The 25249-nt window shown below is 46.1% G+C and overlaps 3 protein-coding genes across 17 annotated transcripts in view; 2 read left to right on the top strand and 1 right to left on the bottom strand.

Annotated features, from left to right (window-relative positions):
* Positions 1-6641, bottom strand: part of masp1 (MBL associated serine protease 1) — a 37831-nt gene extending 31190 nt beyond the window's left edge. For 2 of the 4 annotated variants that reach the window (XM_080289133.1, XM_080289135.1), the window contains exon 1: positions 6197-6636. In XM_080289133.1, coding sequence (XP_080145259.1) covers positions 6197-6201 — 5 coding nt within the window. In that variant the 5' untranslated portion in view covers positions 6202-6636. Of the gene's footprint in view, positions 1-5923; positions 6038-6196 lie in introns of those variants that run through there. The other 2 variants (XM_080289136.1, XM_080289134.1) reach the window with 2 other exon arrangements.
* Positions 6642-7419: 778 nt separating this feature from the next.
* On the top strand, positions 7420-11477 carry clrn1 (clarin 1). The gene is made up of 3 exons (XM_026192564.2): positions 7420-8360; positions 9413-9592; positions 10649-11477. The coding sequence occupies exons 1-3, from the start codon at positions 8108-8110 to the stop codon at positions 10912-10914; spliced, it is 699 nt and encodes a 232-aa protein (XP_026048349.1). The 5' UTR covers positions 7420-8107; the 3' UTR covers positions 10915-11477.
* Positions 11478-11628: 151 nt separating this feature from the next.
* Positions 11629-24256, top strand: mindy4b (MINDY family member 4B). 12 transcript variants are annotated; one of them, XM_080289144.1, is made up of 14 exons: positions 11629-12741; positions 13667-13757; positions 14970-15026; positions 15526-15546; positions 17915-18058; positions 18463-18582; positions 19718-19815; positions 20039-20204; positions 20284-20349; positions 20982-21008; positions 21117-21189; positions 21618-21794; positions 23341-23521; positions 23607-24256. In XM_080289144.1, exons 3-14 carry the CDS (start codon positions 14970-14972, stop codon positions 23806-23808), a joined length of 1332 nt encoding a protein of 443 aa, XP_080145270.1. In that variant the 5' UTR covers positions 11629-12741; positions 13667-13757; the 3' UTR covers positions 23809-24256. The 12 variants fall into 12 exon arrangements, with proteins under 12 accessions (XP_080145270.1, XP_080145271.1, XP_080145269.1 ...); XM_080289145.1 differs by lacking the exon at positions 13667-13757; XM_080289143.1 differs by having other exon boundaries at positions 13667-15026.
* The last annotated feature ends 993 nt before the right edge of the window (positions 24257-25249 follow it).

The raw sequence follows: 25249 nt of genomic DNA, 5'->3' as shown, positions 1-25249 counted from the left end.
CTGACCTGCCCAGAGGGTCAGTCAATGAGCTCGTCAATAGCTTCAATGCTAACATGTTAAATGTAATGGACACTATTGCTCCCATTAAGGTGAAGGTTATCTCTGGAAGGAAAAAGTCTCCATGGAGAAACTCCACACTGGTGAAAAATGAAAAAAGAGAGTGTAGGAAAGCTGAGCGCAGATGGAGAAAAACAAACCTCCAGGTTCATTATGACATCTATAAAGAGAAACTTCACAATTATAATTTACAACTGAGGAGTGCAAGGAGGTCCTACTTCTCTGACATCATCACTAAAAACAGCCATAATGCTCGGGTCTTATTTTCTACAGTTGACAGGCTAACAAACCCTCCTGTGTCAGTGGCAGCTGAACTTCATTCGACCATGGCCTGCAATGACTTTGCCAAATTCTTCACAGAAAAAATCCAAAAAATTAGACAAGCAATTGGTACATCAACAGCAGATCCAGGATATGTACTGTGTCCACCAAAAAACTGTTTAAACACCATCAAACAGTTTCAACCTATTAACAGCAAAGACCTGGAGGACATCTTAGGTCAACTGAACTCCTCCTCCTGCTGTTTAGATGTCCTGCCAACAAGTTTTTTCAAAAAGGTCTCAAAGACTTTAGAGTCAGACCTGTTACAGATCGTCAACTTTTCTTTATTATCAGGTGTGTTTCCAGAATCACTAAAAACTGCTGTAATCAAACCTATACTGAAAAAGGACAATCTTGACAAGACACAAATGAACAACTACAGGCCGATCTCAAATCTCCCGTTTTTAAGTAAGATCATTGAAAAAGCAGTTTCTCAACAGCTCAGTTACTTCTTAAAACAGAATAACTGCTACGATGCCTTCCAGTCAGGTTTTAGACAGAACCACAGCACTGAAACCGCTCTGACCAAAGTGTTTAATGACATATGTCTGAATACAGACAGTGGAAAAATGTCAGTCCTAGTTTTACTGGATCTCAGTGCAGCATTTGACACAGTTGACCACAACATATTACTCAAACGACTGGAGAACTGGACAGGTCTTTCAGGAACTGTACTAAACTGGTTCAAAACATACGTAGAAAACAGGAAATACTTTGTATCAATAGGTAACTTCACATCTGAGCAGACAAGTATCACATGTGGAGTTCCCCAAGGTTCCATCTTGGGACCCCTTCTGTTTAACATTTACATGCTCCCACTGGCACAGATTATAAACAACAACAAAATAAACTACCACAGCTATGCAGATGACACACAAATATATATCACAATGTCACCAGGAGACCGAGGCCCTGTACAGGCTCTTGGTAAATGCATTGAGGAAATCAATGACTGGTTGTGCCACAATTTTCTCCAGCTAAACAAAAACAAAACTGAGGTAATAGTCTTTGGCGCCAAAGAAAAACGATTACAGGTCACCAGAGAACTTCAATCTATGCATCTAAAAACCACAAACCAGGCGAGAAATTTGGGTGTAGTGATGGATGCAGACCTAAACTTAGAAAAACACATTAAGACAATAACAAAGTCAGCTTACTATCACCTCAAGAATATATCAAGGATAAAAGATCTGATGTCTCAACAGGACCTGGAAAAACTAGTCCATGCATTCATCTTTAGTAGGCTTGATTACTGTAACAGCATCTTTACAGGTCTACCTAAAAAATCAGTCAGACAACTACAGCTCATTCAGAACTCTGCTGCTCGAGTCCTCACTAAGACCAAAAAAGTGGACCACATCAGTCCAGCTCTGAGGTCTTTACACTGGCTGCCTGTCCGTCAGAGGATAGACTTTAAAGTTCTGATGCTGGTCTATAAAGCTCTGAATGGTTTAGGACCAAAATGGAGTTCGGTGTATGAAGAGTCAGATGTGGACAAGGCTTATGACAATTTCCTAGATATTTTTACTATGTGGTACAATAAACATTGTCCTGTAAACGAACACATGACAAAGAAAAAAAAGATAAAAAGTCCTTGGCTCACAAAAGGAATTATTAATGCTTGCAAAAAGAAAAACAATCTGTATAAACAGTTTATCAAAGTAAAAACAAAAGAAGTGGAACAAAGATATAAAGCATATAGAAATAAATTGACTGATATTATAAGAACGAGCAAACAACTTTATTATAGAAGAAGATTATATGAAAATAAAAACAATATAAAAGGAACTTGGGATGTGTTAAACAACTTAATTAAACAAGGATCTTCTGGAACATCATATCCTGAATATTTTACTGATGCAAATGGTGAAAATCACAACATGAGTAATATTGTCGATGGGTTCAATAAATTCTTCATAAATGTTGGCCCTGAACTAGCAGCGGACATCCCGTGTCATAAAAATGAAAATATCAGTAATATAAAATCAAATCCCTTTTCACTGTTCCTCTCAGCTACAAATGAGCAAGAAGTAATAAATATCACATTAGAATGTAAAAGTAAGTCTTCAATGGATTATCATGACATAAATATGTCTGTAGTTAAACAGGTTATTCTGAATATTGCTAGTCCCTTAACATATATCTGTAATTTATCATTTCAGTCCGGTTGTTTTCCAAAAAAAATGAAAATTGCGAAAGTAATACCACTATACAAAAGTAATGACAAACACAGTTTTACCAATTATAGGCCTATTTCTCTACTGCCTCAATTCTCAAAAATTCTAGAAAAACTTTTTAATTCAAGATTAGAAAAATTCCTTGAAAAACATCAAATAATAAATGTTGGTCAGTATGGTTTCAGAACGCAAAGAACCACTTCAATGGCGATAATTGAGGCAGTAGAAGAAATTACTGATACACTGGATAAAAATAAATATGCAGTTGGTATTTTTGTTGACCTCAAAAAGGCCTTCGACACAATCAATCACTCAATTTTACTGGATAAATTGGAAAGATATGGTATTCGAGGGAAAGCTGGTAACTGGTTAAAAAGTTACCTAACAGGTCGGGAACAATATGTTAGCATAGGGCATTACCATTCAGAGAAACTTGGTATTACATGTGGTGTTCCCCAAGGGTCAGTGTTGGGACCAAAACTTTTCAATGTATACATAAATGATATTTTTGATGTTTCTCAAGTACTTAAACTCATACTGTTCGCAGATGACACCAACATATTTTTCAGTAGCGATGATTATACTGATCTTGTAATGACTGTAAACAGGGAGCTAAAATTAATAAAAAAATGGATGGACATAAATAAATTATCATTAAATATAAATAAAACTAAAGCAATGTTTTTTGGTAATTTAAAATATAATATAGAATTACCAATTATCATTGAAGGTGTACCAATTGATAACGTGAGTGAAAACAAATTTTTGGGAGTCGTAATTGATAATAAAATTTCATGGAAACCCCACGTCAGACACATAAAAACCTAAATTTCCAGAAGCCTCGCAGTTTTGAACAAAGTGAAACCATACCTTGATAAAGATGCACTTCGTACTCTGTACTGTACCCTGGTTCTTCCATATCTTACATATTGTGTGGAAGTGTGGGGAAATAAAAATACAACTAATCCATGAGTCACAGTACAGAAACGAGCACTGCGTATTATTCACAAGGCTGGTTATCTAGATCATACTCACAAACTCTTTCTTCAGGCAAAGTTACTTAAATTCCAGGATCTGGTTAATTACAATACATCCATAATTTTGTATAAAGCTTTTACTAAACTTTTACCGGCAAATTTACAAACTAGATTTGAAATTCGAGAAAAGGTTTATAATGTGAGAGGCTTTGGAGAATTCAAATTACCCAGAACTCGAACAACCCGTAAAGGCTTTTGTGTGTCTGTATGTGGTGTGAGAATCTGGAACAGTCTGAGTTTACAATTGAAACAATGCAAAAATATTCATAGATTTAAATTTCTCTACAAACAGTTGGTCTGGTCACAGTATACTCAATGATGCTTTTAGTGTGCTCTGTAATGTCTGTCCTCTTACCATTGCTGGTATGGATTCCAAAATAAAAAATAAAAAATAAAGTGTGCGTATGTATGTACATATATGTACATGTGTGTGTAGATATATATGTATGTATATGTATGTGTGTATGTGTGTGTTCGTTACTTGTAGTTATTACTGCCTGTTACCTGTGGTAATGCAATTTATAATTTATATATTCTGTATTCAGTTATGAAGGCTCTAATTGTTGTTTGCGAGCTGCAGTTTAGATGCTTGTATCTGCCCGGGGCTGTTGATGGGTCTGTATGCAATGATGGGCGTAGCTGCGGGAAGTTTGTTTTTTTTGTTGATGAGTGAGTATAGGGGTGGGATTTAATAAGTTTTCTTCGTCCCACTCCTTTTTCAGGCAATTTTTGTTTTTTGTTTTGTGCATTTTATGTTCAATATCGGTATTTGTTGTGCCTGGAAATGAACAAATAAATGAATGAAATGAATGAATGAAAATACATCAATGACCTCCTGACCCAGCATGAACCTTCCAGATCCCTCAGGTCATCTGGATCCGGTCTTTTATCAGTTCCCAGAGTCAGAACCAGACACGGAGAAGCTGCATTCAGCTTTTATGCTCCTTATATCTGGAACAAACTCCCAGAAAGCCTCAGATCAGCTGAAACACTCAGTTTATTTAAATCCAGGTTGAAGACTCACCTGTTCTCAGCTGCATTTGAATAAAGCACCAAATACACACTGTTTTACTTTTAAGCTTAAATTTCAAAACTTACATTTTAACTACTGATTTTATCTACTGTTCTGTTTGTTTGTTTTAATCAATTTTAAATCATGCTTTTATTTGTTCTTGTTTCTAATGTCTCTGTAAAGCACTTCGAATCACCTTGTTGTTGAATTGTGCTATACAAATAAACTTGCCTTGCCCCCCTGACACTTTATTTGGTACAGCTGGTTAGCACCTGATTGGACGTCAGTCAGGTTCCAGAAAGGCTGCTTCCTATCAGCAGCCTGTCCGCTCTCCTGACCTCTGACCTTAGCGAGGCATCTGCTGCTCGCTGGATGTTGGAAAGGAAACGCCCGGCCGATGATAGTTTCACATTTTATAACCGCTTTGCTTCAGCTGTTCCTCGGTTTCAGTGACGTGTGCAGCCACTACAGTAAACTCACACCCTAACCCAGGGGTCTCAAACCGTGGCCTGGGGGCCACTCGCTGCCCGTACCTTGATGTGCAGAAATATAATGCACTTTGACCCCTGAAGTGACTTTTTGTTAAAATAAGTTCTTTAAAAAGCCAAAAAAGATGAATCTGAAGCCAACATGAGCAGAGAGCACAAACATGCTGAGGCTGTGTGAGTGCAGTGACAGACTCACAAACTCATGCACGCACTTATGTGCAGTTTGTTGCATACAAACACAACGACAGCCGCAGTGCTGCGTGTGTGTGCACAGACCCATGTGTTAGTGAAGAGCAGAGATGGGCAGTAATGTAATCGATTACCAACACTGGTTAAGAGATTGGAAACAAACTCTTGTTACACAACATTTGAAATTTTAAAAACAAACACATTTTAGGAAATATTTGTTTGTTTTGTACTTGAGCACTAGTCAAAGGAGCTTACAGAGAAAAGCGTCTGGACTTCTTTGAGTTGCTTGAAGACGTTTCACCTCTCATCCAGAAGCTTCTTCAGTTCTGTGCCATTGTGAAACCTGACCCCCACCTTCACAGTAAGCTCACCTGAAACTCTGGCTGATTGGGACCCACACCCAGTTTCACACCTTGGCTCAGGCGATTAGAGGATCATCAGGGGTCCTTTTGTCCCTCTGTGGGGGGGATACTCCCGCTAGGTTTATATCTGGGACTCTCCACCATTTGACCTTAGAACTGAAGAAGCTTCTCGGATGAGAGGTGAAACGTCTTCAAGCAACTTAAAGAAGTCCAGACGCTTTTCTTTGCAAGCTCCTTAGACCACGATGACCTGGATGACTGAGAACCTTCACAGACATACTTGAACGGTAAAATCTCCTCCAATCAGATGACAGAGCCAGCAGTGGCCCGCAGCTCCTTTCACTCTGAGACCCAAGCGCACAAACCTTCATCCTCCCTCTTCATCACCTCCACCTGCGTGAGCGCTGAGCTGCGGGACCACGCCCCCGCGGCGCGTTTATGACACCTGATCACCTGGAGTTCCGCTACACCGCGTCCGTCAGTGAGTCTGAGTATCGATCCTGATCAGCACCGACTACAAGAACCTGCAATCACGTGACCCGAAACTCCTTACCTCATGTTGGACGTGGCAGCTCCTCTCAGCTCCTTCGGCGGCTCCTCCGCTCCTCTGTGCTCCTCCGGACACCGACCCCCGGGTCTCACCCCGGCGTGACGTATACTGAGAGGCTTACGTCATCACGTGCCATGCCGAAGCAGCCTGGAGGAACAGCAGCGCCCTCTGGGGCTCAAAGTGATTCTTTTCGTACTGAAGTCCGTTTGTTTGTTTACCTGTTTTACGTCACAGTTAATCAACTTCCTGTTTCCTGACTGCAGCAGCTGCCAGAGTCCAGTCAGAAAAGACCCGATTTAAGAGATGTACACTTGTAAAAGTAAAAAGTACATCCGGCCTGTGTAACAGTGGCGCAGTCAAAGTACTTTTACATGCAGTACTGCAGTACATCAGCCTCTGGCACGAAGGAAAAACACGTGACCTATCATTAGCTCACCTGAAGACCCTCAGCGTTTTCCTCACATGTCTTTTCACAGTAAAAGCACTAATGACAGCACAGACACTTCCTGTGGTTTTACACAATAAAACCTCTTTGTTAAGAAGTAAGATAAGATGAGTCTTTATTGACCTGACGGCGGGGAAATGCGTGCGTTCCCACAGCTCAGGTACAGAGAGCAGAAGAATACAAAGCCCAAAAATACAAAATCAATAAGATAATACAATATATACCACGGTAACTGAGGTTCTATGTACACGCACAAACAGTGTGTGTGACGGAGAAAAACATGCAAGAAATTCATTTCAGCTATTCTTCTATCTAAGAAATCCATAAGGATAGATATGTACGTGCAAACACACGTACAAATACACATACATCCATACACACCAAATATACACATATATATACACATGCACACGTCCATACATATAAGGTGCATTATCCATGTGGCGGTGACTGTGGTTGTCCACGTGACTCATGACATCATGATCGAGGAGGCTAACTGCTGCTGACTGATCTGTGAGGGCGTTTCAGTCTGTGACTGAAGGAGCTGCTCAGCCCACTCACACACTCATGCAGAGGGTGGTGTGGGTTGTTCATGATGGATGTCAGCTTTACTAACATCCTCCTGTCGCCCACCACCTCCACAGACTCCAGAGGACATCCCAGCACAGAGCTAGATCTCCGCACCAGTTTGTCAACCCTGCTCCTGTCCGTGGATCTGCTCCCCCAGCAGGTCACTGCGCAGAGAGAGGCGGGCGCTAGCCCGTATTAGTCTTTTTTATGAGTTCGCCCTCCTTAAGAGCAGTGACCTTGGGGGCCTTTGTTCCCTTATTTCTATTTTTTTCGTGTTGCACTCCGGTTGCCTAGGCCGGGGTGTAACAGTGTCATAGAAGAAAACAGACTGGATGTAAAAGATGGCGATATCTCCTGCTTCTTGCTCCAGTCACTCACTTCCGTTCTCAGTGTTTTACCTGTTAGACCAGTGGTCAGGAACTCCAGGCCGCAGCCTGGTTTTAGAGTTTTCAGCTGATTTAAAAGGCTAAATTAAAAAGTTCTGCAGAGGCATGGTGATGAGCTCATGTGACTCAGGTGTGCTGAAACCTTCCCCGCCTCTGTTTCAGTCTTATTCCAGACGTTATCTGAATATTTCAGCATCACTTCCTGTCCACCTCCGTGATATGTCACAGAGCCGGTTTTAGGCTGAAAAAGGTCCCACGTGACCACAAACCGCGCTCAGCAGTAAGGTTGCTGTGAAAGAAAGATGAGTCTGCTGCGGGCGCGCGCATCACAGTCTCGTGCTTCGTCTTTAATGAGAACTCGAACCTCCTGGCTGTAAACCGAGCCCTTGTTGCCATGGACCCAGCGCAGGTGTGCGCTGGCACCTGACGTTTCCCGCGGTCCCCCCTCCTCCCGGAGGTGGAGGCGGGGGCGTTGTGGTGGTGGCCTCCTCCCCCGGCTCCTCCTCCTCCATCATGCCGGGCAGACAGAAGCAGCTCCTCTTCTCCGTGTGCGGGCTCCTCGGCCTCTCCTGTGCGCTCACGGCCGCGGTGGCCACCGGCCTGCCACTCTGGCTCCGCGGGGCCGTGCTGTGCCGCACCGGGGCCGAGCTCGTCAACGCCACCGGGGCCGAGCTGGACAAGTTCGTGGGCGAGCTGAGCTACGGGCTGTTCCACGGACAGCGCGTGAAGCAGTGCGGGCTGGGGGGCCGCGCGGCGCGCTTCTCCTGTGAGTGATCGCCGATGATGCATGCGCACGAGCAGTAATTCACGCACGAGCTGCTGCGAGTCTGCTCACGGCTCTATCAACAACTCTGCATTAATAATAATCAGGTTAATCAATAACCCTGTTCATTGATCTGCAGTGACTGCTGTCATCACATTATTGTTGTGACAGAAAATATTTCAGCTGAAAAAAACTATAAAAATAAAAACACTGATTCAATTGGGACAGCAAACTGAAAAAGTTCAAGATGTCAAACAGATGAGATTTCATCTGTTTGACTGTCTGCCTGCGTGACTGTGCGTGAACGTCACAGTCACGCAGGCTGAGCTCGTCTCATTGGCTCGGACACACGGCCAGCAGCAGGCGTCCTTCATAAATAAGGTTAATTAAAGGTTAAATGAATACAGCTGCAGATGTGAAACCACTGTCAGATAATCTTTTCCAAACGGGCGAATAAACATTTGTCACGTGACTCTGAGCGCTGGGACAGGAAGCAGCTCCCTCTGAGGTCCTGGGCAGCGCGGCACTAATGAGGTTTCCGCCTGATTGCGTGGGATCTGCGAGCAGAGACAAAGCCGCTCTGTCCCTGCAGGACCTGCGTCTCTGCTTCAGTGCAGAGCTTTTTGTTTCACGTCAGCGTCTCTGTGGGACGTTTGTCAGCCTTCGTGGGTGTTCCAGCAGTGGGGGTGTTACTGTCACAGCTGAACTTAGTGGGGAGGTGGAGCACGCTCCAGGTTCCAGCAGCTCGTGTTCTCTGGTTTTAAATCTCTTATTAAATATCTGACAATGTTCACTTCTTGTGTCTGTTTTGCACACTTCCTGTCTCTGTGAGTTTACAGAAGATTTTCTGTCACGTTGGCGCTCTTGATTCTGTTTTTCATGTTTCTGTCTCTTCCTGTGTCGGTCTCGTCTGCTTTGTGTCAGCGTGTCTTCGCCCTGCTGTTTGACCCTCTAACAGGAAGTGCTGGCTGTGTGTCCCGAGGCTCGGTGACCTCTGTGGTCGCTGCAGACCGGACACGCCTCTCACTGCAGGTCTGTCTCTTGATGTCTTCCAGTCTTTCCTGACCTCCTGAGTGCCATCCCCACGGGCCTCCACGTCACCGTCATCTTCTTCTGTGGTGTTGTGACACTCTTCTCCTCCGTGGCCACCGGCTTCTTCTTCTTCAACGCCTTCGGCAGACCCTACGAGACGCTGCAAGGCCCCGTGGGACTTTACCTGTGGACCTTCATCACCTGTGAGAACCACACCCTCACAGCTTCACCTGCCAGTCCACGGGAAGCTTTTGTTTGTACTGTAACGTGTGTCAAAGATAACCGTCCTCACGGTTGCCCCCAGCACAGCCAAATACGTCATCATTTGAAGAAGGGCTGATAAGATAAGAACAGCTGTTCGCTAAAATACGACCAAAAGCACGACTGTTAGAGATGGGGGGGGGGCAGAGGAAGGACAGTGTCACTGAAATGCATGCTGGGACAGTTGGCCCTGTGAGCCTGTAACGAGATATAAAATATGGATGGTCTGAAATGAGTTCGGAGAGGATCACAGACAAACAGCCTGATAACAGAGCCCAGGGCAGGAGAGGGATAAAGCAGGCGGGGGGCGGCCTGGCCGAGCATTAAGACCCAACGATCCTCCGCTCATTTCCTCCTTCTCCGGGTTCATTTCACTTAATCGGCCCGTCCAATGTGTGCCTGCAACCGCAGACCCCAATTAGTGCCGGGCAGCGTCCCCACAAATACTCCAGTTTCACTCACAAAGGCCCGCAGAAGCCTAGCAGGCCGCCACGGCACCTGTCTGAGGCCACGCCCCTAACGATGCAAACTTGAACCTTAACACAGTTTATGCAGGTGTGTAGTAGAAACAGGTGTTACGAGGGCTCAATATTCACAGACACCACACAGCTTATGCATCAGGCTGAAGCATCTTAACGCAGCGGTCTGTGTGGACGAACTCACTGCTGCCCCCGCTGGACGGGGGAGGAACTGCAGTGTTGGAGCCTGTGCTCCTCACAGTTTAATGGTTGGTCCAAACCCTGGATGGGGAACCAGTGATGCACAGACTGGAGACGCCTGTCAGTCATGTGACCTGAGCTCAGCTGAGCCACGTTACCATAAGCTCCATCACGGGTTTTATTTTCACCGCCTGAGCTCCTCTGATGACATCATCACTCCTTCTGTTGTGGCGTCTGGTTCGCCTCCTCTGGCCTTCTCAGAGGTGGAGGTGGTGTCTAAGGGTGATGGGGTCAGAGGTCAGAGGTAAGCCTGATGGTTCCTGTCTGTGTTTCCTGCAGGTGTCGGCAGCTGCCTCGTCATGGTCCTGTTTGTGTCGGAGGTAAAGCTCAGTCGTCTGTCCGAGCGGATCGCCAACTTCAATGAGGGGAATTTCATCTTCCAGACGTACACCGAGCGCTACGACCGATGCTTCTGGCTCTTCTTCCTCATCTTCCTCCTTCAGGGACTGAACGCCCTGCTGGTCCGACTGGCGGGAATCCAGTTTCCCTTTCAACAAAACAAAGAGGTGGAGCTGAGCGGCGGGGCGGCCGACCTCATGTACTGAGAGGAGAGGAGCACGGCTCAGCGGGAAAATGGCCTGAACGCCAGACTTCATCAGCCGCCACTTCCTGTCGCCGCAGCTCTGTCAGACGGCTTTCCTTCACAGTCTGTTCCACACTGAAGAAGCCGAACCCTCGCTCTTCACCAGCGTGAGGGCGTTTCCCTCAGTAACAGCGACGATCGTGACTCTGACGCTGAAACTACGAACAGTTCATAGATTTGAAATGTTACTCTGTGGTAGATGATGCCGTCGAGCTCCTCTGTGTCTTCGTTTCTTTGCAGATCTGTGATGTTTAGGTCCTCGCTGGCTCACTCGTCCTTTAGCTTCTTGTGTTTCACCGATCACGATGACCACGCATCCGGCGCCGAGCCCGTCCTGATCCGAGCTCTTTGGTTCTGAGGACAGGCGATGCCTCGGCTCTGCCGTGTTGCTGTGTGGGAAAGCAAACGTGATCGCTGAACGCAGAGGAAGGTTTTGGACAGTGAATCATTGACAAAGTGTGTTTCTGTGCAAACCATCACCAGCTAAATGTGCCTGTTAGGAAAATAAAACTGTATCTGAGCGTCTGCTTCTGGGTTTGACTGATTGTTTGGTGGCTTCACGTCTGGATTTCTTCTGTTCCTGCAGCTCTCTGTGACTGATCTCTGACCAGCTGCTGGTCCGTTGCTCCTCTGAGATCTTTCTGAGGGCTTTACATGACGAGGACAGAGGTCACCAGCAGAGAGCAGAGCCTGGAGGTCGGAGGTTACGCTCCCTGTGGAGGTCCTCGCCTTTGACGGGTTTGATGAGGAGACAAACGTAGGACTTCATTTTTTTACAATATAAAAGACCAGAGTTTATTTTTTTTCTGTGACATGACCTGTAACTGTGGCTGATCAGATGTTTACTGGTCCAAATACAGAAAGCCATCAGTTGCCATGGTGATGTTCTCATTTTTGCACATCATCATGAAAGCAGAAATATCCCGAAACCCTCGGCAGCGTTCACACAGCGTGCTGAATCCTGAGCAGCTTCAGCCGCACGTGGCAGAAAACCCGCGACAGCGGTGAGCGAGGTGCTTCAGGAAGCCTGTGATCGGGTCGGCATTAGCGTTGAGAGCCTTTGGACTGAAACCTCATGGCGTGTGTTGGCTTTAACGGGGCCATGAAGCTGGCGGTGCTGCAGGGCGCTGTGATGAGGCCCGCCCCCTGCAGTGACACCGAGCCCGCCCTCCGTGTTTGGACGTGCTGACAGAGCAGACTGGACTGTCTGTTGTCCTCTTGTTTCCACTGTGTGTTTAATGGTGGCATCCTCTTTAGCAGCCGGCCAATTAAAGGCCAGGATTTCATCGCACACATGATGATGGCAGACGGCAGCTCAGCTGGAGAAAACTGGATCTGCTGTTTTTAGAAGGACTTTAAACTTTAACCATGTTCAGCCTGAAGTCCAGGCAGGACACGGGGTGTGATTACTGCTGGCCGAAGAGCTGCAGCTTAATGAGCACGTGCGACTGCGAAACCCGTGAGCGCGCCTCTGGTGGCCTGAACGCTGCAGACGCGTCAGGGAGTCAAACACGGAGACGTCATCAGCTGGAAAGCCTGAAACACCCCAGGGAGTGAGAGCAACACCGATGAGCTCTGTGCCGTTTGTGAATGAACAGGGAGTGATGCGCGCAATGCCCGAGGGGATACTGTCACAGTTAATTGGCTGACCCTGGGGATGGCAGTCAGACGTGGGAGGTAAAAAGAGCCCGCTCAGACAGTCCGGCCTCGGACACACAGCTTCCCGTCACTCAGACCACTGCAGGTAACACGCTTCCTCACAGCGGGATCGCCGAGCTCCGATTCACAGGTAATACTCCCGATTTTCCTCTGACAGCAGAGCTCCGAAGATTCAGGATCACGCTGATATATGTACAATGACATGTAGGTGCACTTTGGTGTGTGCTGGAGCAGGTCAAGGTGACGATGATGGTCTTGTTGCTGAAGTTAGACGGTGCTGCTGGTAGCAGATGTTACTCTCATGAGAAGAAGCAAGAGGCTTCCTGTGACTGACGGTGCAGCTGCCGTTACTGTCGGAGGGTCACTGAGGGTCCTGCAGATCAGGACGTGGTGACGTGTAAATAAAACAAATAGAAATCTGTGAAAACCCTTGGGCCGTAATTCAAACACACGTCCCGTAAAAAACAATCGTCTCGTATTCAGAGAAAATATTACGCGTTTCGTGTTGAGCTGAAAAGGAGCAGTTTTTCCCGAACTTCAGCTACAAAGGAAAAGACACGAAGCTGGATTTATGGATAAAAAGTGTTTGTTTTGTTTCAAAATAGCTGAGAACTATTCGCTGACAGCTGCCAACATCTGCGAACAAATATCATTCTGTAAAGTTTATATAGTGTGTAACTGTTCGTGTAGAGTGTTATTAAATTTATTGCTAATGCATCATATGGCACACTGACTGCTGAGGGAATTTTAGATGCACTCGTCATCAGAAAGGTTGCTGACCCCTGGTGTAAAGTAATAAACAGAGTCCATTTCTCAAAATCCCGTTTGTCTAAAATTTTCCTTCAATTATAGATCAATGTGACCTCCCCCTGCAATCCATATGTTTTCTTCTGTTGAAGAAGAAGTTTCTATGTTTGAACACATTTTGGGTTTTCAGAGGTTTTTGGATCCGATCCGAGAAGACCCTCTGACTGCCATATTTGGAGTTCCAAAGACCCTCTTAATATAACTCCCCAGCAAACTGAGATCGTGGCTTTTTGTTCCCTTCTTGCTAGACGCTGTATTTTACGCCTCCATCTGCATTGCAATGGCTTAATACTGTCCGGACATTCTTGAGGGTGGAGACGATCTCACTCACAGTGAAAGGTAGTCCTGCTAAATTTATCCACAAGTGGACACTCTTTGTGGAATATCTCAGATCTTTTCCTTAGAACAATGTGATTTACCCACCTGCAACTAGATTGAAAAGAATTTGAAATTTACTATTTTTAAGGTAGGCACAGGATTTAAGCCCCGCCCCATCTATTCTTTTATTTGTATTTATTTATTGTTTAATTTTATTTATTTTTACTTTATTTTATTTATTTATTTAATATTTTTTCTAATTTACTAACTTTTTTCTTCATTTTTTTCTCTCAATTTTCTGTTCTTGATGTTTAAAATTGTAAAATTTCTTAAAATTATTTTAATTTGTCTTTGTTTAACAAGAAAAAGTTAAAATGATTTGGAAATAAATATTTGAGAAAATATGTCATGTAAGATACATGTAACTCCGAAATGACAACACAGGCACGGCTTCTTCAGGACGGGCGCTTCGCTGCATTTATTGAACGCCGTGAAAACTACAAACATAAAACACAAAGGCTTTAAGCGCTTCAGTCTATCAAAAGTAACACTTGTGCTTTAACAACAAAAATTACCTCGTGGCCGCCTGCCACTTCGGAGGTCCTAGAAGAATAGCTTTACAGTCTTGTGCATTCTAAATTAAAACATAAAATAATTAGAACACCACACATTACAAATTTTCACAATATTACAATACAGTTATGGCAAATGACAAATACTTTGTACCGCTGGTAGACTAACCAGGCCTTTGCAGATAGCTCGCTGGACTCCTTAGCGTGATTATTAAACGTGGGCTCACAGCCTATACTATCACGCCCAAACCTCGCGATAATAGCGGTGTAACAAAAACTTGCTCTTTGTGACAAGATAAACACACCCTTACAATGTTGACCACAGAAACGTACAAGCAAGAACATTTTAACTGCTGGAACCATCTATTAAACTTCTTTATACATAAGCCATTTCTGTGACACTTACAATACATACAATACAATGTATATAAGTTTGTATTGTTTGTTTCACAAGCAGCACAGAGGAACATCTGGTCTCAGTCCAGACATGGAGAGTTCAGAACGAGCAGATATTTCAGTGTCGAGCAGATGTGTCTGCTTTAGACTTTAAATACTTCCTGCTTAGTTTCTGTGAAAACAGTGAAGCGTGTAGATGGATTTGTCAGGAGAGGAACTGAAGCTGTGGTGTTTCCTGTAAACTGATGAACTGATGTGTGTTCAGATGGAGGCAGAGATTCAGCAGATCCTGGTCCAGGTGTCGGAGCTGCAGCACCAAAGGAAAGTTCACTTCCTGCTTCAAAAAATCCGATCTGCTCCCCAAATCTGAAGGCCTACACACACCGCCAAAGAAACACCACAAAATCCTGAATTTTCTGGTTCTGAACTGGCCGTGCAACTCGTACACACTGAGTACGGCATTTTTCTGTCCTCTAAGCGTCAGCAGCATCAGTGAGGACTTCCTGGTCTGGTCCAGGAGCTGAAGCTTTGCTCCGCATATCAGCACGTGGCACAGCCTGGAGCTGAATCTGGTCAAACACAATTATTTTACTGTGTCAGTATCAGTGTGTGTAGAGCTGTGAGAGACACATCGACATGTGACAATCAGAAACATGGAGCCTCTTTGTTGCTGCTGCATGAACAGATGAGTCCCAAAAACACTTAGAACACATAAAATATTTGTAGGATTTTATGTGTCAGGTGTGTGAAGGCTTTCAGAGAGACAACTGCACAGATATTTTCAGACTGAAGGATTTATCCTGTTGTGTTCTTCCTGCAGGCTGCAGTCACAGTCTGTGGTTGTAAGTATCAACATTCATTTACACTCAGTTTTATTCATATGGCACCAAATCACAACAGCAGCCTACGTCTATTGCAGCATAACTAAGGGAGGATTCAGGGTCACCTGGTCCAGCCCTAACTATATGCTTTAGCAAAAAGGAAAGTTTGAAGCCTAATCTTGAAAGTAGAGATAGTGTCTGTCTCCTGAATCCAAACTGGAAGCTGGTTCCACAGAAGAGGGGCCTGAAAACTGAAGGCTCTGCCTCCCATTCTACTTTTAAATACTCTAGGAACAACAAGTAGGCCTGCAGAGCGAGAGCGAAGTGCTCTAATAGGCTGATATGGTACTACAAGGTCATTAAGATAAGATGGGGCCTGATTATTTAAGACCTTGTATGTGAGGAGCAGGATTTTGAATTCTGGATTTAACAGGAAGCCAAAACAGGAGAAATCTGCTCTCTCTTTCTAGTCCCTGTCAGGACTCTTGCTGCAGCATTTTGGATCAGCTGAAGGCTTTAAGGGAGTTTTTAGGACTTCCTGATAATAATGAATTACAGTCGTCCAGCCTGGAAGTAATAAATGCATGAACTAGTTTTTCAGCGTCACTCTGAGACAGGATATTTCTAACTTTAGAGATGTTGCACAAATGGAAGAACGCAGTCTTACATATGTGTTTAATATGTGCATTGAAGGACATGTCCTGGTCAAAAATGACTCCAAGGTTCCTCACAGTGTTACTGGAGGCCAAGGTAATGCCATCCAGAGGAAGAATCTGCTTAGATACCATATTTCTAAGATTTTCAGAGCCGAGTACAATAACCTCAGTTTGATCTGAATTAAGAAGCAGAAAGTTAGCGGCCATCCAGGTCTTTATGTCTTTAAGACATTCCTGCAGTTTAACTCATTGGTGTGTGTTATCTGGCTTCATGGACAGATAACATTGGGTGTCATCTGCATAGCAGTGTAAATGTATGCTATGTCTTCTAATGATGCTGCCTAAGGGAAGCATGTATAATGTAAACAGAATTGGTCCTAGCACTGAACCCTGTGGAACTCCATAATTAACCTCAGTGTGTGAAGAGGACTCTCCATTTACATGCACAAACTGGAGTCTATTAGATAGATATGATACAAACCACTGCAGCGCAGTACCTGTAATACCTACAGCATGTTCTAATCGCTCTAATAGGATATTATGGTCGACAGTATCGAACGCTGCACTGAGGTCTAGCAGGACAAGCACAGAGATGAGTCCACTGTCAGAGGCCATAAGAAGATCATTTGTAACCTTCACTAAAGCTGTTTCTGTGCTGTGATGAGCTCTGAAACCTGACTGAAACTCTTCAAATAAACCTCTGCAGATGATCTGTTAGCTGTTTGACAACTACTCTTTCAAGGATGTTTGATATAAAGGAAGGTTGGAGATTGGCCTATAATTAGCTAAGACTGCTGGGTCTAGAGATGCTTTTTCAGTAAAGGTTTAACTACAGCCAGCTTGAAGGCCTGTGGTACATAGCTGATTATTAGAGATAGGTTGATCATATTTAAGATTGAAGCATTAATTAATGGCAGGACTTAGACACCTTCCATACATGAGTCTGCGCATATCCAAAAACATGACAGGAAAATAAGACGGCTGTCACGGTGAGCATACATATCCATGCACAGCATGCTGAGGTGTGCAGAGTTTTCAGCTAACAGCTCTTCAGCTGATGGTTCAAAAGTCTGGGTTCGACTCAGACTGCCACTGTTTCCAAAAGAAAGCATATTTCTGTTTCTGTAACTAGAAATGAATTTGAAATGTTGACAGTAACTCAGAGACCCTCTCTCAGCATCCATCACGCCTGATAGAGCGATAGATAGATCAGCTCTGCCCTCTGTTGGTGGTGCCGCTGCACTGCACTCAGGTCAGTTTTCAGCTGACTGTGTAACACTCAGTCAGGCTGCAGCTTCAGACAGGATGAAGGAGCAGCTCGTCATCCTCGCCGTGGCTCCGCTGTAGTGTTAGTAAGGGCCGTCCCTCAGCTGTAGTCAGTGATGTCAGACCGCAGGCTGGACTACATCGAGCTGCTCTGGCAGGAAGTGAGCAGGAATCCTCACGTGAGTCACCTCTAAGAAAATACTACTGCACTTACTACCACCACGTACTGTGTTTGATCAGTGTCACCCTCACGCTCCGCTCTGTTCATCAGCTGTCCAGGAGCTCATATTGATTTATTTTGGTGTGTGCACTGAGGGGAGACAAAGGTAAACGCCTTCCTGAGTAACGTGACTGCAGGTTTGCTGTAAATCTGATGTTTCCGTTGTTCAGCGTTGAAGCTGTGGGAAGTGTTTTTTTCATTGTGACTGAATGGTCGAAGGCAGCTGTTTGTCTCGCTTTCTCCTCAGAGGCTGCTGGATGTGGAGAAAGAGGAGGAGCAGGAGGAAGCCCCTCCACCCCGGAGGACCCTTCAAGCCCTCTGCTCTATCCCCCGGAGGCTGGCCATCTCTGCGGGGCTCGGGGGAACGCCGGTCACCCCCCAACTGATTGAGGTAAACACAAGGATTCAGAAACAGGTCACCTGACACCCAGCGGTGTCAGGTGACCTGTTTTCCTGTAAACACGATGAGCTCACCTGACCACAGATCAGCCGTGTTATGCGACTCCTCCACTTGGCTAAAGGGAGGCGGGGTTTATGAGGATACCAGGATGGAGGTGTGCAGGTGCTGAAACTCCAGCTCTATGATGTTATCTTTATGCAGTCAGACTTCTGCTTGAAACAAACAGTTTTAGTTCCTCCTCCTTTACACTAGTTTTATTATCATTGGCTGCCTGTAGCAAACAGAAGGTCTGAACAGAGCAGGGAGTGTTCAGAGCTGCTTTGACCTGTTGTTCCCCGTCAGGCTGCATTCAGGACAAACGACTGACCGATGACCTGTCTCTGTGTTGATGTCAGAGCCTGAGGAGGATTCTTCTGGGTGGAAACTTTCGTGTCTTCGACTACGAGTGGAGGAAAGCAGTCTTCCACTTCAGGGAACCAAACTCCGAGTTCGCATACGCTCTGAAGGCTGATGGGGTGAGAAACCAACTCTGCTTTTAAGATCAGGCTTCAAAGTTTCCTCTTTGCTAAAGCATGTAGTTAGAGCTGTTTGAGACGGAGAGACAGCTTCATCCATCAGGCTGTCAGGATGCTGAACTCTCTCACACACCAACTCCAGACCTGCATCCAGATGAAGTCTGAAGAAGTAAATCAGGAAAGAGAGAGAAAGGGAACGGAGGAATTAAAGTTAATATTTCCTTACAAATGTTATATGAATATCAGGAAAAGAAAAGCAGAAACTCGAACTAAACCTTTAGCTTTTTAACCTTTCTTAATTTTTTGATAAATTTTACATTATAATATTCTATATAATACAGGAGTGTTATTTATCCTCCAGTTCAGTGATGTACCTGATAAATAATGTTGAACGTTCTTACTTTCACTGTCACACAGCTGATTCAATTGTTAAGACCCTCTCAAATTTATTAAAAAAATGTATCACTCGTTCATAAAGAAGAAGGTAACTACGTGCGTCGTTTCCACAACACTGCTTTCCTCCCAAGGTGCCCAGAGCCGCTGAAAGGAACGCACGGACACTTGGGCCTAAAAGTTTACCAAGCTCCACACAACGTTTTCCTTCGCGTGGTTGAACGTAGCGCAGCTGTAGGCTTCGTTTTTATTGGCTGCGTGAAGGTACGTCACAGCGCGCGGCGGTCAAAATTCACCCGCTGATTGTGTGAGCACTCCTGGCTCAGCGCAGCGTTAAAACGTTGTTGTGCAGCACGAGCAATAGAAATGAACGGGCTTCAGAGCGCGGTGCGTGCCGCGTCCCGTGTGAAAGGGCAGGTAGACTACAGAATGCGCTCACCGTGTTGCTTTTGAACAAACGTCCTCTAACCAACCTCTGTGCTGCAGAAGCTTCAGCACCACTTAATAGCAGACTGAGTGGGTGTTTACATTTGACCCTGTAGATCAGAGAAAATACAGAATAAATGTTAACTTGGTTTTTATAGTGTAAACAAAAAGAGTTCAAAGCAAACATTAAAAGCCCAGAATTTCCCGGACACGACTAAGAGCGTCATCTCACTCCTGATAGGCTGGCAGTTTTAACCCATCAGCATCAAGCCCCGCCCAGAATATTACATCTTTTAAGGTCAGGTGTGTGTTTCAGGGTGGGGCTCGGGCCATTCAGATGGTCGTCCAGGCTCGCATCATTAAGCACCTGCTGTTCACCCAACAAAGCACCTCAGACGGACAGACGCTGCACAGGTGAGGCCTCTCTGGCGTGGAAATGGTAAAGGTGAGATGTCACATGATGAAAAATGAACATGACAGAAAATGGGAACAGTGGGACGGTAACTGGTCTTTCTCTGTGCCCAGCGGTTCTCTGAAGTCGCGTCAGTTTAGCACCCAGCATCCTGCGTCACCTTTGACCTTTGGTGTCCTCGGCTCCCCACAACTCTGTGTTTCTATTATTTTGTCCACCCTCCAGTCTGACAGAGGTAGGACGGCGGGAGCAGGACAGAGCATTGGCGGCTGCCCTGAGCGACAGCCTCTGGTTGGCCGGCCAGGAGGCGAGCGCGACTGTCACCTTGGTAACCGAAGACTATTGCATCACATCTCACCTGGACAACAAACTGGACACCTTCACAGAGAGGGTACCGCCCTTCCTCACAGCGCTGCGACCGCTGCTCCGTCCCCAGCATCTCGTCACGTCTGTTCTTTCATGTCTTTCAGCTGCAGCTCTTCACGTTCAGCGAGAAGGACGCCATCACCAACTTCATCCTCGACCACATCCAGTGCGTGAGTACAGCATCCAATCAGGACGCCAGAATCAGGTCACTTTACCTTAGCGCTAACTCTTCAGCTTGTTGCATTAATGCGGATTCAGGTGAGAAAAACGAGCACTGATCTTTACGCACGTGACACGACTACACAAAAATACGGCCTGCGATCGGACGTGGAGCTCCGTCGGCCCGCTGTCGGAAAGGTTTCGGGTGGTTTGGAGCCCGCCGTGCGACGTGACCTGTTGTCTTGTTTTTTTGTTTTTTGTTTTTTTTATTGACAAAGCACAAAATACAGATATACAAATACAAAATAGCAAACACAATGTCAGGGGGTTCGTATAAAAAAGCAAAATAGACACAGTCTATTATAGAATCACATGATATTGAACAGGGAACATAGGTTTATGGTTTTGACAGCTTTTTGATTTTGAGAATGTTGTATGGTTTTAACATATTGTTTGGTTTCATTTAAAAAGCACCGAAAGGATGGTTTTGCGTTAGAAAATTTCGACTTATGTATATGAAATTTGGCCAATAATATCAATAAGTTAATCAAATAAAATTCGTTTGCCCTGTGCATGGGGTATGACCTGTTGTCTTGTAGTTTCAGGAGGAGGGCAGTCATGGCGTCATCCTTTTCCTCTACAGCCTCATCTGCTCCCGTACCATCGAGAGGTAACCACACAGCGAAGCTCTGCGATGTTAGCGCCCCCGACAGGAAACAGTCTGTTACAGCCCGCTGGTTAACTGAGCCGTTGACCATGTGCGTCCTCTTCCTCACAGGCTGAGGCAGGACCTAGACTCTCCTACGTCATACCTGCTGCACCTCAGCCCGGGCAGCTCTGCCTGTCGGCAGGTAAGAGCTCACCTGACTCATGTTGCCAGACTTCATTTAGAAATCTTTGTGTAAGGCGTTTGTACCTGTGCACTATCAGATACCAGGCCCGCACCTGTCACAGGTGTGTCGTTTTACATGCGTGCTCCGCCCACTCATGTCATTCACTCAGCAGCTTCCTCGTCGCTCTGTGTTCAGCTAAAAATGTCTCAATCAGAGAGCACCATGGGAAGTAAAAATCTGCTGGGGGGGCTAAACAGCTGACAGTGACATCATCAGACATGGATGCTCGTTTGTGTTTCCTGCTGATGTCGCCTCCGTCAGCCTCAGCTCTTGTGCTGACCGCTCAACGATCAGAGCGTCTCTGTTAGCCTGAGAGCGTCTGCGAGCGTGCGCACCTGTAGAGTGCAAAGTGGGAGGAGCCTCCAGGTCTCTGCTTGTGTATGCAGGCTCTGCTGAACCTACTACTGACCGGCAGAGCCAGCCCGCACCTCTTCAACGGGATGCGGCACTTCGGGCAGGACGGCCTGCCTCTGCAGCGCCCCCTGCAGGGCGTCCTGTCCCGCAGCGATGTAGGATATCTGCGCTGGAGTCGAGAGGAGATGGAGCGCGGTGCGCTGCCGCAGGTAGAGACCTGTAACCGAGCACCGCTGGCACACACACACTCACAGCTATGTGTTGATTACAGGTCTTTCGGTGACATGAGGAAGCAGCAGAGCACAGCTGATGTAATCAGGATACTCACAGTAACCTTTCAGGTGTGCCTCAGGTGTGTGTTACATCCGTCTATGCTGCTCTCATCAGTCTTCAGTCCTTCAGTTTCTCATTTTAAACAGCTGACGGCCGGCAGCTGTGAGCTGAGGCTGGGAAGCAGCTCGTGGTGCTGTGAGGTCGTTTCACTACAGCAGAAACCAGTAAAACTGTGTCCTTTACTGGTTTACCCATTATATTACAGCCTGATACACACCGTTTGGGCTCTGTGGATTCAATTCAATTTTATTTATATAGCGCCAAATCACAACAAAAGTCGCCTCAAGGCGCTTCATAGATACAGAGAAAAACCCAACAATCATATGACCCCCTATGAGCAGCACTTTGGCGACAGTGGGAAGGAAAAACTCCCTTTTAACAGGAAGAAACCTCCAGCAGAACCAGGCTCAGGGAGGGGCGGGGCCATCTGCTGTGATTGGTTGGGGTGAGAGAAGGAAGACAGGATAAAGACATGCTGTGGAAGAGGTTAATAACAGATATGATTCAATGCAGAGAGGTCTATTAATACATAGTGAGTGAGAAAGGTGACTGGAAAGGAAAAACTCAATGCATCATGGGAATCCCCCGGCAGCCTACGTCTATTGCAGCATAACTAAGGGAGGATTCAGGGTCACCTGGTCCAGCCCTAACTATATGCTTTAGCAAAAAGGAAAGTTTGAAGCCTAATCTTGAAAGTAGAGATAGTGTCTGTCTCCTGAATCCAAACTGGAAGCTGGTTCCACAGAAGAGGGGCCTGAAAACTGAAGGCTCTGCCTCCCATTCTACTTTTAAATACTCTAGGAACAACAAGTAGGCCTGCAGAGCGAGAGCCAAGTGCTCTAATAGGGTGGATCTAAGGAGCATGGAAAGAAAAGCGTCTGGATTTCTTTAAGCTTCTTGAAGACGTTTTATCCGAGAAGCTTCTTCAGTTCTGAGAGCAGATGGTGGCCCTATGGGGAGTGTCCCTAAGAGGGTCGTGGATCCCCTATTGATCCTCTGCCTCAGAGCTGGAGAAGCTTCTCAGATGAAACGCCTCCAAGTAGTCCAGATGCTTTTCTTTCCACGATAACCATGACTGAGGACCTGTGGATAATGTGTTATCACTCATCCACCTGGATCATTCTGTTAGGGGCGTGGCCTCGTTGATGCGGGTGTACCGTTAATTTGGGTGAGAGCGATACTAGGATTTCATCATTTTATGGAAGCAGCTTGCTAAACACTCCCTGTTAGCTGATATCCAAGCACTCCACCCTCTCCACCTTCAAACAAAACCAAAAACTAATATTAGCCAACAGGTGCCATTAGGCACTGACCAACCACCTCCACCTACATCAGAGACTTTCTCCACGAGGCTCTTTAAGTTAAACAGCTGAGTTCTTACAGTCAGAAGAGCGCCCCCTGCCTGTCTCCCTCCGTCTGCAGGTGGGCAGCATGCTGAAGACCCCCAGGTTCCCGGTGTGGGTTTGCAGCATCAACAGCAGCTGCTCGGTCCTGTTCAGCGCCACACGCTCGCTGCTGTCAGACTGGAAGGCGGAGCATCTGTTCCAGCTGTACTACTACTGTGGGCAGAGCTCGCAGACAGCGACGGCCAGGCTGACAGTCGGTGAGCATTGCGGTCGCACGTCTGCAGGTCTGACCGGGATCCCTCTCGTGCTTCATCCACCATCTGTTTCCTGTTTCCTGTACAGATACTCACTCCCACCACTGGGAGGCGTCGTCCAGAGATGGAGGAGATCCAGAGAAACGGTTTCCCTCACTGGAGATGACCATCAGGACCAAGTGGGACGGAGCTGTGATCGCCTGGAACGGCACCTCCCCCTTCTACTGAACATCACCACAAACACTGGTCTGCGGTCGTCACAGCACTCCCGACTGTTTTTACCATTATAGGAAACCAGATGTTAAAAGTCCCGTTACGAACCTCACGTCTTCAGTAACCACTGATGATTCGGACCAGAGGTGTTGGCAAGGTCACCGTGGTCACTGACGAATCAGCGAACACAACCGAGCACAAACAGAGCGTCTGGAGGTAAAATGAATCCAGACTCCAGCCTGTTTGCATCCCACGTTATTCCCTGCTGTCCTCTGGACTCGTCTCTGTCATCAGACCCTGACGACTTCCTGTTCTTGTCTCCGTGTTTCTGGGTGAAGCTGAAGGCGGCTCTGTAGTAGCGTCACGTCTGCCCAACGTTTAACCTTTGAACCAAACTGGTGTTTGTCTTTGATGATGTTTCAGTCTCGTGTCCTCATCTTAAATTGTTTGATCTTCGTTTAGCTGAAAGTCTTCTGTTCCTTTGAAATGTAACAGAAATAAATCTGACTCATGTTTAAACATCCATGGAAACTTGTGTTTGTTTGGTGTGATCTCCGGGCTTGGAGGTTTCTGTTCCCTGTCACACTGCTTCAGTGAGGTCCGGCTCTGAGGAGGCCCACGGCTTCCTGAAAGCCGTCCGAGGCTTCAGTGAACATGATCAGCTTCCTCTGATTTTACCTTTGGCATGACAGGCTGCTGCTGACAAAGAGCCTAAAGACAGTTTAAAACGGCTTCTTTGCTGGAGAGCTGTTGCTCAAGGGCACTTTAAAAACTACAAGAACATCTGACTCAAGACTTTTGCACATTACTGTTGTATTTATACAGCACGCATCAACACACTGGGGCCAACACAAAGGATAGAAGGGCCTTCAGCACCGTGGCCACAGGTCTGTGGTCACATGTCTGAAGATGAAACAGCGTTACAGTAAACCGAGCAGCTGGATACGGGAGCATGGAGCAATGTCGGAGTTATCCAAGGTTACAACATTCTCAGGCAAAAGTTCTGGTGACTAAAGTGAGCTCGAGGTTCCTGAGTCTGTGTTTCAGAGCCGACTTTCCGACCTCTCAACTCTGTTCAGGTCTAAAAGCTTCAGCCAGCAGTGATCAGAGCTGCCTGTGTGTAGGACGGACCGACACCCGAGAAGCTCGAACGCGGCTGATTGAAACACGAAAACTTCAACCCTGGAGTTCTCTAGCACATCAAGACTATCTCTCCACACCGTTACATATTCCATATGTACGGGGTACGATCTCCCTTGGTCGTGGCGCGTGGATACTTCTTTAAGACACTCCGGCGTGCCAGGCCACGCCCCACAGCTCACGTGCGTGGTTCACATGACCAGCGGGGCTCCTGTCATTGCTCGAGTGGGGCGGCTCCTCGCCTCTGCAGCTTGAGCCACTGCTATTACTGCTGCTCATGCAACTGCATGCTGTTTCCCCCTGGCGTCTTGCCCGAACTTTGCTGGTTTATGCGCCAGCCGCACCACGCTGTGTCTGATACGTCAGCCAGCGAGCGTG

This window comes from Astatotilapia calliptera, chromosome 14, assembly GCF_964374335.1.
Source record: "Astatotilapia calliptera chromosome 14, fAstCal68.1, whole genome shotgun sequence".
NCBI lineage: Eukaryota > Metazoa > Chordata > Actinopteri > Cichliformes > Cichlidae > Astatotilapia > Astatotilapia calliptera.
The sequence above is the reverse complement of the archived record's forward strand: the minus strand, read 5'-3'. Positions and strand labels throughout refer to the sequence as shown.